At 50.7% G+C, this 19,529-nt stretch overlaps 1 protein-coding gene across 1 annotated transcript in view; it reads left to right on the forward strand.

The window, feature by feature from the left end:
• GTF2A1L (general transcription factor IIA subunit 1 like) overlaps positions 1 to 19,529 on the forward strand; it is a 136,880-nt gene that overhangs the window by 69,709 nt on the left and 47,642 nt on the right. The window contains exon 6 of the mRNA XM_075339217.1: positions 236 to 828. Coding sequence (XP_075195332.1) covers positions 236 to 828 — 593 coding nt within the window. The remainder of the gene's footprint in view (positions 1 to 235; positions 829 to 19,529) is intronic.

Consider the following 19,529-nt stretch of genomic DNA (forward strand, 5'->3'; position numbering starts at 1 on the left):
CAATAGTTTAGCAAACATGAGTTAACACAGAAGAACAATACGTCTGGCTGAATTTAAGAAACTTTAACCCATGCTAGGCACTGAGTGTCCATGTCGTCACAGATATATTGAGGAATGCCTTCTGAGCAGGGAGGGGAAATATGGTGTGAGCTCCAGTTACCTCCCAACATCGTCCTAAATACTAAGTGTGTGGGTATGATAGTGATGATGTATTTCATGTTTTATTTTTTTTTAGGACAGCTTTACAAGGTGACTGTGCCTGTAATGGTGACTCAGGCCCCCGGAGCGCCCAGGATTCTGCAGCAGCCAATTCAGCAGTATTTTCAGAATGTCGTTCCACCTCCCCGACCAGCCCCAAGCAGCCAGTTTGGTGGCAATGTTCAAGTAGGGCAGAATTGGCCGCAACAGGTGCCTCAAGTCAACAGGTCTTACGGAGCAGTAAATGTATGTGAGGCAGAGAGGCCACTGGATCGTGAATTTGGGAATACTAATAGAGAGACATTTATTCAGCAGGCTGTTGATATGCAGAACCAGCAAGTCGCAAGTAATGTGCTTAATCAGCCATTGAATAGCTTAAAACAAAATAATTTTAATGATATGCCACCACCGCTGTTTAGTCCAAAGCAGACTGAATTAACCTTGGCTGATAACTCTGAAGCTCCGAATAACTTAAACATGGCTCAGACGGTTCAAGGACAAGAAGACTACTCGAGTCTATTGAAATCACCGAGTGTTGATAGCGTGGTTGACCTGATATTGCAGGGTGATGATGACGATGGCATTAAAAATATGCCGCTACCTAACGACGAAGTAAATATTCTAGATAAGGTAAGCTGCAAATCATAGAAGGCTTCAGATCTGTGTAGTAATTCAATGTGATCATTTAAGCAATTCACATAAGTTAGAATTTGGCTCCATCCTTGGTTTATATGTCGTGATTCCATGATACATATGCGTGGGGTGCATATACTTTTGCACATCAGCGTTATAGTCTGAAAGCTTGTGTAAAGAGAGATCAGTAATCGCGTGTAGATTGATGTGGGTACATCATGCACTGATTCATTTTGGGAGATGCAATGGTCTTCCTAAGAAAGGCCTGTGCTGTCTCTATAGCTAACAAAGCACCTGTGCAATAAGAATATAATTTGGGCTAATTTAAGGCCTTTCTGACTTTGGACGTACCTGTACATCCTATTTCTTTATCGTTCCTATGGGAGACCCAGACCATGGGTGTTTAGCTTCTGCCTCCGGAGGACATACAAAGTACTACACTTAAAAGTGTAGCTCCTCCCTCTGAGCTTATACACCCCTGGTGAGCAGACTTAGCCAGTTTATCGCTTTGTGTTCAGGAGGCATACATCCACACATGCATTCTCATCTGATTTGTTTGACTTTTGGAAAAAGTTTGAAGAAAAGCGGGTCCACGTCTGGACTTCCGGCATGTCCCTTCTCACCCCACTGTCTCGACGGTGTTGTTAAGGTTGATTTCCAAGGCTGGAGCCTTACATGCCGCGCTCCTTCACCATCCCCGGCGGCCTTTCTGCACAGGGGAGGGACACTCCCCACTGCTGGGGCGTCCCTCCTCCCCTGTAGCTTTCTATGGCCCTCCAGATCCCGCTCTTTAGAGCAAGTCCCGCCTCCTCTCCTCGCTCCGGCGGCCATTTTCTCAGATTCACTCAGCGCTGGTCTGCATCCCTGCTGGGTGCTGTGTTTGGAGGTCCGGGCATTGGGATCTGGAGGGCACACAACACCGCTTCAGCGGTCTGGTAAGCCACAACCTCTGGTTGTGGACCTCTGTATATACTCTCTGGGGTTCATTCTCTTGCAGAGCCCCCACTCCAGCAGCATGTCTCACACGAGGAGCAAGGCTCCAAAGCTTTATTCAGTATGCACTGCATGTAAGCTTCTGCTGCCTGAACCGAGCACCTGTCCACATTGTGATGCCTGCTCTAACTTGGCGGTGCCACAGCCTGGAGTCTCACCCCCAGTGGTCTCTCAGGCTGCTCCTGTGGCTGAACCCCCGGCTTGGGTAGAATCTTTTTTTCTAGGTCTATCTCCCAGTCTTTTGCTGAGTCCATGGGACTTTTGTCCAGGACTTTGCTGACCATGCATCAGCCCACTTCACAGGGTGCCTCTGCTGCTAGTGGTCTCTCAGGACCGGAGCTCACAGAGGATTCATCATCTGGTCCCAGACCCCGTCCTCCTGAGAAGAGACGCAGGGTTCCTTCTCCCTCCTCGTCCCACGGCTCTGATTCAGGAGCTGACTCGCAGGATGAGGAGGATGCCTTTACAGGGGGCTCGGAGGCTACCTCCATGTACCCCATTGATCTGTCCGAAAGTGACTCAGATGTTAGTGACTTGATTGCCTCCATTAATTCTGTACTGGATCTCAATCCGCCAGTATCAGAGGAGCAACCCTCTCTGGCAGAAAAGCACCAGTTTACCTCGCCTAAGAGAGCAAAGAGTGTGTTCTTTAACCACTCCAGTTTTCAGGCCGCTGTGACCAAGCCCAGGGCCTGTCCTGACAAACGCTTCCCAAAGCGTGGTTCTGATGACCGCTTCCCCTTTCCACCTGAGGTGGTCAAAGAGTGGGCTCATTCGCCAAAGGTAGACCCTCCGGTGTCTAGGCTCTCAGCCCGGACCGTTGTGTCAGTGGCTGATGGCACCTCCCTTAAGGATTCCACTGACCGCCAGATTGACCTTCTGGCCAAATCCGTATACGAAGCGGCGGGGGCCTCGTTTTCCCCGACTTTTGCAGCAGTGTGGGCTCTCAAAGCCATCTCTGCTTCTCTAGAGGAGATGCATTCCCTCGCCAGGGAATCTATGCCCGAATTGGTTGCCTTAACTTCCCAAGCTTCAGCTTTTTTATCCTATGCCATGTCTGCCATGCTGGAGGCTTCTCACCGCACTGCGGTGGCTTCGGCTAATTCCCTCGCTATCCGCAGGATCTTGTGGCTTCGAGAGTGGAAGGCAGATGCTTCTTCAAAGAAGTACCTTGCGGGGCCCCCTTTTGCTGGGTCCCGGCTTTTCGGAGAACAGCTGGATGAAATTAAGGAAGCTACAGGCGGGAAGAGTACTTCCATGCCACAAACCAAAACCAGGAAACCTGTCCAGGGTAGGAATCAGTCGAGGTTTCGTTCCTTTTGTTCCTCCAACTGGTCATCCGCTAAGCCCTCGGCCTCGTCCACTAACTCAGCCAAGGACCAGAAATCCAACTGGCGCCCAAAAGCGCGTCCACAGAAGGCCGCAGGAGGTGCTGCCGCTAAGGCAGCCTCTTCGTGACTATCTGTCCGCGCCAGCAACGTCCTTAGTCGGTGGCAGGCTCTCCCACTTTGGCGACGCGTGGTTTCAACACGTCTCCGATCAGTGGGTAAGGGATATCATCTCCCACGGCTACAGGATAGAATTCTCTTCCAGCCCGCCAAACAGATTTTTTCTGTGCACTCCCCCCTGCTCCAAGGCCGCCGCCTTCTCACAGGCCGTGGCATCCTTGCAGGCCAACAGAGTAATTGTACCGGTTCCCGCACGGGAACGGTTCAGAGGTTTCTACTCAAATCTCTTCCTAGTTCCCAAAAAGGACGGTTCCTTCCGGCCCATCCTGGATCTCAAGCTTCTCAACAAGCATGTTCAGGTGCGGCACTTTTGCATGGAGTCTCTGCGATCAGTCATTGCCTCAATGACCCAAGGAGATTTCCTGGCGTCCATCGACATCAGAGATGCCTATCTGCATGTGCCAATTGCAGTTTCACTCCAGCGTTGGCTACATTTTGCAATCGGAGAAGATCATTTTTCCAGCACCCATGACGGCACCACGAGAGAGGGGATCCGCCCTTCAAGGACAGGAAACCTCCAGAATAAAAAGGGGCGGCACCTCTCCCCGCATCAGTTGGTTTCCTGTCCTTGAACAGGGAGCCTCCATGGAAAAGGCGTTAGGCAGTGGAATGTCTTACAACATCAGACGGCTCACGGGGGCCGTCTGGACAGACTCATCGTTCTCGAACATCGCACTTTGCAGTCCCTCTATTGGTGGCTAGATCCAGTCCACTTGGGCAGAGGGGTGCCTTGGAGGGCGCCAGAGCCCGTGGTGGTAACCACAGACGCCAGTCTCTACGGTTGGGGGGCACATCTGGACGCTCATTTCATTCAGGGACGATGGTCTGGAGAAGAAGCTCAAAATTCCTCGAATACAAGGGAATTGCTGGCGGTGGAAAAGGCGTTAGGTCATTTCATGCCATGGTTGAGGGGTCAACATGTAAAGGTTCTGTCAGACAACCAAGCGACGGTAGCTTATCTCAACCACCAGGGAGGTACTCGCTCCAGACACCTCATGTCCGTCGCAAGCAGGATCATGTCTCGGGCAGAGGCTCATCTGGGTTCCCTGTCGGCAGTACACATCCGAGGGAAGGAGAACGATTTGGCGGACTTTCTCAGTCGCACGCAGTTTCACCAGGGCGAATGGTCTCTAAATCAGTCCGTTTTCGACAGGATCACGGGGATGTGGGGGGTTCCCGAGATAGACCTCTTTGCAACTCGGACCAACAGGAAGGTTCCTCGATTCTGTTCCCTGGATCCAAGGGATCGTCCTCACTCGGTGGACGCACTGTTGCTCAAGTGGGACTTCCGCCTCGCATATGCCTTCCCTCCGCTCATCCTCCTCCCTGCAGTACTCAGGAAGATACGGGAGGATCAAGCAGTCATGATTCTCATAGCTCCCTTTTGGCCGAAGAGACCTTGGTTTTTATTGGCTGACGCGTCTGTCAGTCACCGATCCATGGGTTCTCCCGGACCTACCGGATCTCCTATCCCAGGGGCCAGCCTTCCACCCACAGCACACCAGGTTACACCTGACGGCGTGGCTCTTGAGAGGTCGTTGTTAGGCACTAAGGGGTTTTCTCAGGGTCTGATCTCCACCTTGATGCAGTGCAGAAAGCCTGTCACTACTCGCATTTATGGGCGTATTTGGGCGAAATTCCTGTCCTCGTCGGGGGCGGATCCTACTAAGCCACCCTCCGTCCCGGTTGTCCTGGAATTTCTCCAGAAGGGTTGGGAACTGGGTCTATCCGTTAGTACCCTTAAGGTGCAGATCTCCGCACTGAGCGCCTTGTATAACCATGCCCTGGCTGGTAATCCATGGATATCTAGGTTCGTTAGGTCCTATGCTAGGTCTAAGCCTAGGGGCACCATGCCTCTTCCGTCTTGGGACCTTAACTTGGTCCTTTCAGCTTTAACACGGCCCCCGTTTGAGCCCTTAGATTCTATCTCTCTCAAGCATCTGTCCCTTAAGACGATTCTCCTGGTAGCCCTCACTTCTGCCCGTAGGGTTAGTGACCTTCAGGCCTTATCCATTTCTCCTCCGTATACCCAGTTTTTTGAGGACCGAGTAGTTTTACGTACTGACCCTGCCTATTTGCCGAAGGTGCATTCCCACTTTCATCGATCACAGGAAATAGTGCTCCCCTCTTTTTATGCCAACCCTTCTACTCCGGAGGAGATGGGATGGCACTGCCTGGATGTTAGGCGTTGTCTTCAAAGGTATCTGTTGGTCACCTCGGAGGGGAGGAAGGATAAGTCTCTGTTTGTAGTCTTCCAGGGCTGTAGGAAGGGGCTTAAGGCTTCTAAATCCACTTTGGCGAGGTGGATCAGGGATGCCATCTCGGTTGCCTACGCAGCCGAGGGGGAAGACGTACCTCCTGGTTTGAAGGCACACTCCACGCGAGCGATGGCATCTTCCTGGGCGCAGAGATCGGAGGTCTCCATCGAGCAGATATGTAAGGCGGCAACCTGGTCTTCTCCGTCCACCTTTTTTAATCACTATCGTCTTGATTTGTCGTTCACCGACATCACCTTTGGGAGGCGGGTTCTGCAAACTGTTGTCCCTCCCTAGGTCTTCCTCTCTGTAATTCTCTCGTGGTGCCGTCATGGGTGCTGGAAAAATACGTAATTACTTACCGGTAATGTGTTTTTTCTGAACCCATGACGGCACCCTTACATTCCCTCCCTGCACTTGGGGGTTGCTAGTTTGCTTCCCTTTTCACTCCTCTTCACTGGGCGGTTATGGTGGCGGGATATGTTTTTAACGATGTTGCTTATTTCGGAGGTCCTGTCATGCTCGGTAATCAACTGATGCGGGGAGAGGTGCCGCCCCTTTTTATTCTGGAGGTTTCCTGTCCTTGAAGGGCGGATCCCCTCTCTCGTGGTGCCATCATGGGTTCAGAAAAAACACATTACCGGTAAGTAATTACGTATTTCCAATTCGTGGCTCTTCCTTTCGGGTTGGCCACAGCTCCTCGGGTATTCACCAAGGTCATGGCAGCAGTGATTGCGGTCCTGCACCTACAGGGGATGGCAGTGATTCCTTACCTGGACGACCTTCTAGTCAAGGCGTCATCCAGCGTGGACTGTCAGCGGAGTGTCTCGCTCACTCTCGCCACTCAAGCCCACTTCGGGTGGCTTGTCAATCTTCCCAAATCCACTCTGTCTCCGACCCAGAGTCTCACATACCTAGGGATGCAGTTCGAGACTTTGCCGGCACTTGTGAAGTTGCCCTTAGTCAAACAGCAGTCCCTCCAACTGGCAGTGCGCTCTCTGCTGAGACCCCGCCGTTATTCCCTCAGGCACCTGATGCAGGTGCTGGGTCAAATGGTGGCGTCAATGGAGGCTGTTCCCTTTGCCCAGTTCCATCTGCGTCCCCTGCAGCTGGACATTCTCCGCTGTTGGGACAAGCGGCCTTCCTCCTTGCACAGGTTGGTGGCTCTGTCGCCACAGACCAGGAGCTCTCTTCAGTGGTGGCTTCGGCCCCTCTCTCTGTCCCAGGGGCGCTCCTTCCTGACCCCGTCCTGGGTGATTCTCACCACGGATGCCAGCCTATCCGGCTGGGGAGCGGTATATCTCCACCACAGAGCACAGGGCACTTGGACTCCGTCCGAGTCAGTCCTTTCAATCAATGTGCTGGAAACCAGAGCTGTGCTTCTAGCTCTCCTAGCCTTTCACCACCTGTTGGCGGGCAGGCACATTCGAGTCCAGTCAGACAACGCGACAGCGGTTGCCTACATCAATCACCAAGGCGGGACACGCAGCCGCCTGGCAATGTTGGAGGTACAACGCATTCTTCAATGGGCGGAGGACTCCAAGTCCACCATATCCGCAGTCCACATCCCAGGCGTAGAAAACTGGGAGGCAGATTATCTCAGCCGTCAATCCGTGGACGGTGGCGAGTGGTCCCTGCACCCGGCAGTGTTTCAGTCAATCTGCCGCAAGTGGGGCACTCCGGACGTGGACCTAATGGCATACCGTCACAACAACAAGGTTCCGGTTTACGTGGCTCGCTCCCACGATCCTCAGGCCTTCGCCGCGGACGCTCTGGTTCAAGACTGGTCCCAGTTTCGTCTGTCCTACGTGTTTCCCCCTCTAGCTCTCTTGCCCAGAGTCCTGCGCAAGATCAGAATGGAGGGCTGTCGAGTCATCCTCATTTCACCGGACTGGCCCAGGCGAGCTTGGTACCCAGACCTGCTCCATCTGTCCGTAGAGGTGCCGTGGCATCTCTCGGACCGTCCAGACCTTCTCTCGCAAGGTCCGTTTTTCCACCTGAATTCTGCGGCTCTCAAATTGACGGCGTGGCTCTTGAGTCCTGGATCTTGACGGCTTCTGGTATTCCTCCTGAAGTCATCTCCACTATGACTCAGGCTCGTAAGTCTTCCTCCGCCAGGATCTATCACAGGACTTGGAAAATTTTCCTGTCCTGGTGTCGCTCTTCCGGCCATCCTCCTTGGCCATTCTCCTTGCCGACCCTTCTGTCTTTTCTACAGTCCGGTCTACAGCTAGGACTGTCCCTCAACTCTCTCAAGGGACAAGTCTCAGCTCTGTCAGTGCTGTTCCAGCGGCGTCTCGCTCGGCTGGCTCAGGTCCGCACCTTCATGCAGGGCGCGTCTCACATCATTCCGCCTTACCGGCGGCCCTTAGATCCCTGGGACCTTAATTTGGTTCTCACGGTTTTGCAGAAACCCCCCTCTGAGCCCCTTAGGGGGTTTCTTTGTTTCGTCTTTCACAGGAAGTGGCCTTTCTGGTGGCCATAACTTCCCTCAGGAGAGTCTCTGATTTGGCTGCTCTCTCTTCGGAGTCACCTTTTTTGGTTTTTCATCAAGACAAGGTGGTTCTCCGTCCGACTCCGGACTTTCTTCCTAAGGTGGTCTCTCCTTTCCACCTTAACCAGGACATTACCCTACCTTCCTTTTGTCCGGCTACTGTTCATCGCTTTGAAAAAGCGTTGCATACTCTGGATCTGGTGCGTGCTCTCCGGATCTATGTGTCTTGCACCGCTGCTCTTAGGCGGTGCACTTCTCTTTTTGTGCTAACCACAGGCCGGCGCAAGGGCCTCTCTGCTTCTAAGCCGACCTTAGCCCGTTGGATTAGGTCGACCATTTCGGACGCCTACCAGTGTACTCAGGTGCCTCCCCCGCCGGGGATCAAGGCACATTCGACCAGAGCTGTCTGTGCCTCTTGGGCTTTCAGGCACCAGGCTACGGCTCAACAAGTCTGTCAGGCTGCCACTTGGACTAACCTGCATACCTTCTCGAAGCACTACCAAGTGCATGCTCATGCTTCGGCAGATGCGAGCTTGGGCAGACGCATCCTCCAGGCGGCTTTCGCCCATTTGTGAAGTTAGGCTCCGCCTACTTCTTAGTTTTTCTGTTTATTTCCCACCCATGGACTGCTTTGAGACGTCCCATGGTCTGGGTCTCCCATAGGAACGATAAAGAAAAAGAGAATTTTGTTTACTTACCGTAAATTCTTTTTCTTATAGTTTCGTATTGGGAGACCCAGCTCCCTCCCTGTTGCCTGTTGGCAATTTCTTGTTCCGCGTGTTTTTCACCGGCTGTTGTCGTTGACAGAGTCTCCGGTTGTTCCGGCTTTTGCTCTGTTTTACTTGTGGGTGGCTATTCTCCTTCAGCTTTTGCACTAAACTGGCTAAGTCTGCTTACCAGGGGGTGTATAAGCTCAGAAGGAGGAGCTACACTTTTAAGTGTAGTACTTTGTTTGTCCTCCGGAGGCAGAAGCTAAACACCCATGGTCTGGGTCTCCCAATACGGAACTATAAGAAAAAGAATTTATGGTAAGTAAACAAAATTCTCTTTTTTTCCACTTTGTTCCTGCAAATGAATGTACTAGCGATCATACGGACACAGGCCGGTGTAGACGTGATCGCCACCTGGAGATTGGCTTAAGTGATAGGCGAGCTCCAACTGTCACAGCCAGGATCGGCACTTTCATTGCCGCTGGCTGTTTAACCTCTAAATTCTGCGATCAATAGTGATCGCAGCATTTAGAAGCTTGAGTGAAGAACTGGGCTCCCTCTCTCACCTGCTCAAGACCCTCTGGACATGATCAATGGGGCCCAATGATTGCCATGACAGCAAGCTGTCAAACAATGACCACCTGATCTGTCAGCTATGGTGGCCTGTTAGACCATGGCAAGAGCATTGTCTAACAGGTGTTCTATCAGTGTCACATTTGACAGGTTTAATGTATTGCAATTTGTGTGCATGCAATGCATTACACCAGCAATCAAACTAATAATAGTTAATGCCCATAGCGGGATTATGTAAAAAAAAAAATACAAAAAACAAAGTTCAAAAATGTTAAAACTACACATATTAAAGAACTAAAAAAATGACCCCAATAAATGCAAATATTTATACAATAACAAAACTAAATAAAAAAAAGTACACATTTGGAACCACCCAATCTATAAATCACACTGGTTAACCCCTTCAATGAACATCGTAAACAAACAGTGCCAAAAATGTAGGCGCTTTCCTCAAGCTACCCAAAATAAAGTGGAATAAAACGCTATCAAAAAGTCAAATGTAAATAAATAGGGTATTCCTGAAAAGGTAATCTCGTCCCTCTAAAAAACAAACCCCTAGTCATCTGATATCCCTGTAATCACACCGACCGACCCCCAGAATAAAACTGTCTCAACACATACAATGCATCAGTGAATAGCCTAGAAGAAAAATTAAAATAAATTATTGACCTGCTGTTGATTTGTGTATTCCGCCTTCCAAAGATCGCAATAAGGCTCAGCTAACATTTATCCTGAGCCTTACTCTGAATGCTTCCATTGGGGTGTACATGTAAATCTGTGAAATTAAATCAATGATCCTATAATGAGACAGAAGAAGACACTTTACACTGTTTGGCCTTTGATCCGGTCTTTTATTCAGTGTTCCTAAAAGTGCAGTCAACCAGTTTTATGTACCTATGAAAAGACTGACACCGCTGAACAGTGGTCACAGTCCAAAGTATGTTATGTTTGCATGCCTCATTATAGTAAATGGATCCCTCAGGGTTTTCATCTGAATCACATTATTAGGAGATTTAGATGTAAATCCCAATGTAAGTGCTCACTATAGAGCACAGGATAAATGTGATCCAAAATGTCATTTGAAATGTTCACAATAAAAGCTTCAATTCATTCCACAAAAAAACCAACAAATCTCTATTGAGGTCAGTCATCTCTGAATGTAAATCTAGCGGGTTTTCACATTACTGGTAATACATGGGCTCTGGAAAAGCACCATGCCTTCCCCCAAAAAGAGATTCAAAATATTTTCTCCAAAATCAAAATGCCCCCCCCCCTCCCCTTCCTTAGGAGCCAGACATTGTTCCTAAAATTAAAAATCCACATGTTTGGCATTTCTATAGTGAGAAGAGTCTGCTTAACTTATTGGGTGCATGTCTACTGAAGCACAAGCTGGGCACAATGTATGGGCACTACAATGTACTGGGCACAACAATGGCAGATTTGAAATTTTCACTCATCAATATTCATTACGGCTTGGTTCTGGAAAATACTCATGGAGTCAAAATCGTTGCTGTAGATGAATTCCTAGAGGGGTATCATTTCAAAAATTGGGACACTTGGAGGGGGATTCTGATTTTCTGGCACTTACAGGCTCTGTATATGAATACTGCAAACTATTGTAGGAAAATCTGTGCTCCAAGGTCAAATGGCACTCCTTCCCGTCTGAGTATTGCTGTGTGGCTAAGCAGTACTGTATAGCCACATGTTGGACATTGCTACGTTCAGCAGAAATTGACAATTTTTGTTGCCATTTTTACCCATTTCCTAGTATAAAAATGGAAAATCTGCGGCTAAAAGCAAAAAATATTGAGGTAAAAATGTAATTTTTTTCTTTACCGCCCAATGGTATAAAATTCTGGGAGGCACATGGGGGTGTCAATATGCTCACTTCACCTCTAGATGAATTCATTGAGAGGTGTGGTTTTGTAAAGTGGGGTCACTTGTGGGGGTTTCTGCTGTTTTGTCACTTTAGGGACTCGGACAATGTGACATGACACCCCCAAACCATTCCAACCAAAATTCAAATAGCGCTCTTTCACTTCTGAACCCTGCCGTGCACCCAAAAAGTATGAGTGCACCCACATATCGGACATCCGCATACTCTGGAGAAATTTCTCAATAAATTGTACTGTCCATTTTCTCCTGGTACCCTTGTGAAATTCAAAAATATGGGGAAATAGCAACATGTTTGAGGGGAAATTTATTTTTCAATTTCATGGCTCAACGTTGTAAAATTCTGTGATGCACCTCTTTGTTCAACGTACTCAACACACCTCTAAATGAATTCCTTGAGGGGTGTAGTTTCCAAAATGGGTGTCACTTATTTATACTGTTTAGGCACCTCAGGAGCTCTCCAAACGCGACATGGCATCCGCTAACGATTCCAATTGCATTCTAAAACTCGACTGATGCTCCTTCCTGTTTTGCATCCAGACCGTAGTTTTCTACCACATATGGGGTACTCGGGAGAAATTGCACAACAAATATGGTCCAATTTTTCCCGTTACCCTTGGGGCTAAGGTAACATTTTTGTGGGACATTTTCATTTTTTTCAATCCACATTGCTTTAATTCCTGTGACCCACCAAAACGGTACATAAACTTCTTGGATTTGGATTTGAGCAGTGTGAGGGGTGCAGTTTTTAGAATGGTGCCACTTTTGGATATTTTGTGTCACCTAGGCCTCTCAAAGTCACTTTAGATGTGTTGTGGGCCCTAAAAAAACCTGGTTTTGTAAATTTTATTGGAAAAATTTAGAATTTTCTGATTTGACTTTCAGCCCTTCTAACTTTGTAAGAAAAAGAAAATTGTTTATAAAATGATGCTGATGTAAAGTAGATATGTGGGAAACGTTATTTGTTGATTATTTTGTGTGTAACCCCCTGGTTTAGGGGTATAAAAATTAAAGTTTGAAAATTTCTACAATTTTCACCAAAATCCTGATATTTTCACAAATGTAAAAAATTTGTACCTAAATTTACCAGAAACTGTGAAGTAAAATGTACTGAGCGTGAAAGCATGTATTTCTATACAGCACTCATGCTCAGGTCAGGAGAGCCGCCGGCTAGTCCACAGATTGCGATACGATTTGTCAGGCGAGGAATACAGCAGAATGACTGCTAGCACTGAGAGGTGGATGGGGATATCTGCGAATATTCATTTTCTATTAACTGTGGGCGAGTACAGCAGTCAGACTGCACCAATCAATAACACCACCGACACAGGGAGATGATGGAGGAAAGAGATGAATATTCATTTTGCATTAACTGGCAACACAATAACAGTAGCCAATTAAAAAAAAAAGGACATCCCCTGAAAAGAAGCCCTAGCTCATCTTTCAGAGCCTACCATAAGACTGTCATATTTTCTGGGAAACACGGTGGCTTCTAGACTTTCTTCCTGCTGACGTTTCAACTATCATCATGGGTGACTTCAACATTTCCATTGATGCCCACCAGTTGTCAGCCTCCAAATTCTTGTCACTAACTTTGTTCCCTCCCAATAGTCCTCCATATCCTCCCATAAAGACAGACATACACTATACCTTCTGCACCTGCCTCTATTCCCTATTTAATCTTACAAACTCACCTCTCCCCCTATACGACAACAACTACTTACCTTCTCAACGTTGTCCTCTTCACTCCCCCCACTCCCAAGTCTGGCTGCTAGCACACACCTGCAGACGTTTCTCATACTACTCTTTTAGACCTGTCCTCTTCCTTCGACGCACTTGACTACTCCCTCTTACTACAGATCCTCCCTTACGTCGGCATCAAAGTCTTTGCCCTATTCTGGATCGCCTCCTACTTTACTTAGCGCCTCCTATTCCCATACAACCTTCTCATCCTGCCCTCTCTCTTTTTGTGTTCCTCAAGGCTCTGTCCTGGGACCCTTAGGGTACCGTCACACTTCAGTGACGCTCCAGCGATCCCACCAGCGATATGACCTGGTCAGGATCGCTGGTGCGTCGCTACCTGGTAGCTGGTGAGCTGTTAATCAGGCAGATCGCACCAGCCCCCAGCCAGCAGCGACGTGTGGAAGCGATGCTGCGCTTGGTAACTAAGGTAAATATTGGGTAACGAAGCAAGGCACTTAGCTTGGTTACCCGATATTTACCTTGGTTACCAGCGCACACCGCTTAGCGCTGGCTCCCTGCACTCCTAGTCAGAGTACACATCGAGTTAATAAGCAAACCGCTTTGCTTATTTACCCGCTGTGTACTCCGGCTACGTGTGCAGGGAGCAGGGAGCCGGCACTGGCAGCGTGAGAGCGGCGTACGCTAGTAACCAAGGTAAATATCGGGTAACCAAGCAAAGCCGCTTCGCTTGGTTACCCGATTTTTACCTTGGTTACAGCTTACCGCAGGCTGCCAGAAGCCGGCTCCCTGCACATTCAGATCGCTGCTCTCTCGCTGTCAAACACAGCGATGTGTTTAACGAGCACTGTGTGTAACGAGCAGTGATTTCACAGCAGGGGCCAGATCGCTGCTCAGTGTCACACACAGCGAGATCACTAATGAGGTCACTGCTGCGTCACAAAAACCGTGACTCAGCAGCGATCTCGCTAGCAATCTCGCTATGTGAGAAGTACCCCTTACTCTTCTTCATCTTTACCTTTTGGCTTTGGACAACTATAAAGTTCCATATCTTATAGTATCATTTATATGCTGATTATACTCCGATCTACCTCTCTGGCCGAGGTGTCAACTATCTGCTGTCCAGAATCCCAGATTGTTTCAGCCATATCACAGTCACTGGGTTAGTGCACAGTGAGCTGGGACTGGCTTCTGCTGAACATCTATGAAGCCTCGCTCTGAGGCTCCATATCCTTTGATCTTTGTAATTGAGAAACATCGTGGGACCCACTGGACTATGTTGGACCTGGGCACTTTGCTTTCTAATAAACTGATGAACGAGGGACAGTCTCTTGTTTTTATTTTTTTTTCTGTCTTTCAGATTTCCATTAGTGGGCTACGTCTGATCCCGCCTGTATTTTTATTTTATTTTTATTTTTTTTATAAGATGATGAACCAGGGAAAGTTTGCGGAAGTGTTTATGTAAATAAAGTATTTTTGTGCATGTGTTTTTTTTTTTTTTCTCTTTACTACTGGGTTAGTAATGGGGGTGTCTGCCATCTCACCACCACTAGGGCTGCTGACACCCCCTCCTACCGCCTGTCTCCTCCCCATTACCCTGTAGACCAGGGGTCTCAAACACACGGCTCGCGGGCCGCATGCGGCCCTTCAGGTGGCTTCTTGCGTCCCGCTGGCCCGTGGACCCGGTAAAGATGGCGACCGGTGAAAGAGGCCGCAGCCTCCAGCTATCTATTTCAGTTTACAGTTTTGCCTTTGCCGGGCACAGTAAAGTTCTCGCTGCAGAACACAATAACAGCCGCCCTGCCAATCAGAGGCAAGCACCTGCTCCATATGACCTCAGATGCTTACCTGTGATTGGCCAGTGGCTGTTGTTCAGTGAGAACTGCTCTGAGTGCTCTGCACGCGCCGGCAGAAAGTTCAGCAGTGACAGGCAGGAGCTGTGATCATTATCGGGTCCACATGCCTGCGTGCTGCTGAGCCGACGGAAGATAGGTGAGCAGAATGTTTTTGTGTGTTTCTGCCGCTGGCTGAGCCTGCACAGGGTGTGTGTGTGTGTGTCTGTTAGCTGAGGCTGCACAGGGTTTGTGTGTGTCTGTTAGCTGAGGCTGCACAGGGTGTGTGTGTGTGTCTTAGCTGAGGCTGCACAGGGTGTGTGTGTGTGTGTGTCTTAGCTGAGGCTGCACAGGGTGTGTGTGTGTGTGTGTCTTAGCTGAGGCTGCACAGGGTGTGTGTGTGTGTGTGTCTTAGCTGAGGCTGCACAGGGTGTGTGTGTGTGTGTGTCTTAGCTGAGGCTGCACAGGGTGTGTGTGTGTGTGTGTCTTAGCTGAGGCTGCACAGGGTGTGTGTGTGTGTGTGTCTTAGCTGAGGCTGCACAGGGTGTGTGTGTGTGTGTGTCTTAGCTGAGGCTGCACAGGGTGTGTGTGTGTGTGTGTCTTAGCTGAGGCTGCACAGGGTGTGTGTGTGTGTGTGTCTTAGCTGAGGCTGCACAGGGTGTGTGTGTGTGTGTGTCTTAGCTGAGGCTGCACAGGGTGTGTGTGTGTGTGTGTCTTAGCTGAGGCTGCACAGGGTGTGTGTGTGTGTGTGTCTTAGCTGAGGCTGCACAGGGTGTGTGTGTGTGTGTGTCTTAGCTGAGGCTGCACAGGGTGTGTGTGTGTGTGTGTCTTAGCTGAGGCTGCACAGGGTGTGTGTGTGTGTGTGTCTTAGCTGAGGCTGCACAGGGTGTGTGTGTGTGTGTGTCTTAGCTGAGGCTGCACAGGGTGTGTGTGTGTGTGTGTCTTAGCTGAGGCTGCACAGGGTGTGTGTGTGTGTGTGTCTTAGCTGAGGCTGCACAGGGTGTGTGTGTGTGTGTGTCTTAGCTGAGGCTGCACAGTTGGTGTGTGTGTGTGTGTCTTAGCTGAGGCTGCACAGTTGGTGTGTGTGTGTGTGTCTTAGCTGAGGCTGCACAGTTGGTGTGTGTGTGTGTGTCTTAGCTGAGGCTGCACAGGGTGTGTGTGTCTTAGCTGAGGCTGCACAGGGTGTGTGTGTCTTAGCTGAGGCTGCACAGGGTGTGTGTGTCTTAGCTGAGGCTGCACAGGGTGTGTGTGTCTTAGCTGAGGCTGCACAGGGTGTGTGTGTCTTAGCTGAGGCTGCACAGGGTGTGTGTGTCTTAGCTGAGGCTGCACAGGGTGTGTGTGTCTTAGCTGAGGCTGCACAGGGTGTGTGTGTCTTAGCTGAGGCTGCACAGGGTGTGTGTGTCTTAGCTGAGGCTGCACAGGGTGTGTGTGTCTTAGCTGAGGCTGCACAGGGTGTGTGTGTCTTAGCTGAGGCTGCACAGGGTGTGTGTGTCTTAGCTGAGGCTGCACAGGGTGTGTGTGTCTTAGCTGAGGCTGCACAGGGTGTGTGTGTCTTAGCTGAGGCTGCACAGGGTGTGTGTGTCTTAGCTGAGGCTGCACAGGGTGTGTGTGTCTTAGCTGAGGCTGCACAGGGTGTGTGTGTCTTAGCTGAGGCTGCACAGGGTGTGTGTGTCTTAGCTGAGGCTGCACAGGGTGTGTGTGTCTTAGCTGAGGCTGCACAGGGTGTGTGTGTCTTAGCTGAGGCTGCACAGGGTGTGTGTGTCTTAGCTGAGGCTGCACAGGGTGTGTGTGTCTTAGCTGAGGCTGCACAGGGTGTGTGTGTCTTAGCTGAGGCTGCACAGGGTGTGTGTGTCTTAGCTGAGGCTGCACAGGGTGTGTGTGTCTTAGCTGAGGCTGCACAGGGTGTGTGTGTCTTAGCTGAGGCTGCACAGGGTGTGTGTGTCTTAGCTGAGGCTGCACAGGGTGTGTGTGTCTTAGCTGAGGCTGCACAGGGTGTGTGTGTCTTAGCTGAGGCTGCACAGGGTGTGTGTGTCTTAGCTGAGGCTGCACAGGGTGTGTGTGTCTTAGCTGAGGCTGCACAGGGTGTGTGTGTCTTAGCTGAGGCTGCACAGGGTGTGTGTGTCTTAGCTGAGGCTGCACAGGGTGTGTGTGTCTTAGCTGAGGCTGCACAGGGTGTGTGTGTCTTAGCTGAGGCTGCACAGGGTGTGTGTGTCTTAGCTGAGGCTGCACAGGGTGTGTGTGTCTTAGCTGAGGCTGCACAGGGTGTGTGTGTCTTAGCTGAGGCTGCACAGGGTGTGTGTGTCTTAGCTGAGGCTGCACAGGGTGTGTGTGTCTTAGCTGAGGCTGCACAGGGTGTGTGTGTCTTAGCTGAGGCTGCACAGGGTGTGTGTGTCTTAGCTGAGGCTGCACAGGGTGTGTGTGTCTTAGCTGAGGCTGCACAGGGTGTGTGTGTCTTAGCTGAGGCTGCACAGGGTGTGTGTGTCTTAGCTGAGGCTGCACAGGGTGTGTGTGTCTTAGCTGAGGCTGCACAGGGTGTGTGTGTCTTAGCTGAGGCTGCACAGGGTGTGTGTGTCTTAGCTGAGGCTGCACAGGGTGTGTGTGTCTTGAGCTGAGGCTGCACAGGGTGTGTGTGTCTTAGCTGAGGCTGCACAGGGTGTGTGTGTCTTAGCTGAGGCTGCACAGGGTGTGTGTGTCTTAGCTGAGGCTGCACAGGGTGTGTGTGTCTTAGCTGAGGCTGCACAGGGTGTGTGTGTGTCTTAGCTGAGGCTGCACAGGGTGTGTGTGTCTAGCTGAGGCTGCACAGGGTGTGTGTGTCTTAGCTGAGGCTGCACAGGGTGTGTGTGTCTTAGCTGAGGCTGACAGGGTGTGTGTGTCTTAGCTGAGGGCTGCACAGGGTGTGTGTGTCTTAGCTGAGGCTGCACAGGGTGTGTGTGTCTTAGCTGAGGCTGCACAGGGTGTGATGTGTCTTAGCTGAGGCTGCACAGGGTGTGTGTGTCTTAGCTGAGGCTGCACAGGGTGTGTGTGTCTTAGCTGAGGCTGCACAGGGTGTGTGTGTCTTAGCTGAGGCTGCACAGGGTGTGTGTGTCTTAGCTGAGGCTGCACAGGGTGTGGTGTGTCTTAGCTGAGGCTGCACAGGGTGTGTGGTCTTAGCTAGGCTGCACAGGGTGTGTGTGTCTTAGCTGAGGCTGCACAGGGTGTGTGTGTCTTAGCTGAGGCTGCACAGGGTGTGTGTGTCTTAGCTGAGGCTGCACAGGGTGTGTGTGTCTTAGCTGAGGCTGCACAGGTGTGTCGTGTGTCTTAGCTGAGGCTGCACAGGGTGTGTGTGTCTTAGCTGAGGCTGCACAGGGTGTGTGTGTCTTAGCTGAGGCTGCACAGGGTGTGTGTGTCTTAGCTGAGGCTGCACAGGGTGTGTGTGTCTTAGCTGAGGCTGCACAGGGTGTGTGTCTTAGCTGAGGCTGCACAGGGTGTGTGTGTCATAGCTGAGGCTGCACAGGGTGTGTGTGTCTTAGCTGAGGCTGCACAGGGTGTGTGTGTCTTAGCTGAGGCTGCACAGGGTGTGTGTGTCTAAGCTGAGGGCTGCACAGGGTGTGTGTGTCTTAGCTGAGGCTGCACAGGGTGTGTGTGTCTTAGCTGAGGCTGCACAGGGTGGTGTGTCTTAGCTGAGGCTGCACAGGTGTGTGTGTCTTAGCTGAGGCTGCACAGGGTGTGTGTGTCTTAGCTGAGGCTGCACAGGGTGTGTGTGTCTTAGCTGAGGCTGCACAGGGTGTGTGTGTCTTAGCTGAGGCTGCACAGGGTGTGTGTGTCTTAGCTGAGGCTGCACAGGGTGTGTGTGTCTTAGCTGAGGCTGCACAGGGTGTGTGTGTCTTAGCTGAGCTTGCACAGGGTGTGTGTGTCTTAGCTGAGGCTGCACAGGGTGTGTGTGTTCTAGCTGAGGCTGCACAGGGTGTGTGTGTCTTAGCTGAGGCTGCACAGGGTGTGTGTGTCTTAGCTGAGGCTGCACAGGGTGTGTGTGTCTTAGCTGAGGCTGCACAGGGTGTGTGTGTCTTAGCTGGGCTGCACAGGGTGTGTGTGTCTTAGCTGAGGCTGCACAGGGTGTGTGTGTCTTAGCTGAGGCTGCACAGGGTGTGTGTGTCTTAGCTGAGGCTGCACAGGGTGTGTGTGTCTTAGCTGAGGCTGCACAGGGTGTGTGTGTCTTAGCTGAGGCTGCACAGGGTGTGTGTGTCTTAGCTGAGGCTGCACAGGGTGTGTGTGTCTTAGCTGAGGCTGCACAGGGTGTGTGTGTCTTAGCTGAGGCTGCACAGGGTGTGTGTGTCTTAGCTGAGCTGCACAGGGTGTGTGTGTCTTAGCTGAGGCTGCCAGGGTGTGTGTGTCTTAGCTGAGGCTGCACAGGGTGTGTGTGTCTTAGCTGAGGCTGCACAGGGTGTGTGTGTCTTAGCTGAGGCTGCACAGGGTGTGTGTGTCTTAGCTGAGGCTGCACAGGGTGTGTGTGTCTAGCTGAGGCTGCACAGGGTGTGTGTGTCTTAGCTGAGGCTGCACAGGGTGTGTGTGTCTTAGCTGAGGCTGCACAGGGTGTGTGTGTCTTAGCTGAGGCTGCACAGGGTGTGTGTGTCTTAGCTGAGGCTGCACAGGGTGTGTGTGTCTTAGCTGAGGCTGCACAGGGTGTGTGTGTCTTAGCTGAGGCTGCACAGGGTGTGTGTGTCTTAGCTGAGGCTGCACAGGGTGTGGTGTCTTAGCTGAGG

This window comes from Anomaloglossus baeobatrachus, chromosome 3 (genome assembly GCF_048569485.1).
Source record: "Anomaloglossus baeobatrachus isolate aAnoBae1 chromosome 3, aAnoBae1.hap1, whole genome shotgun sequence".
NCBI classification, from domain to species: domain Eukaryota; kingdom Metazoa; phylum Chordata; class Amphibia; order Anura; family Aromobatidae; genus Anomaloglossus; species Anomaloglossus baeobatrachus.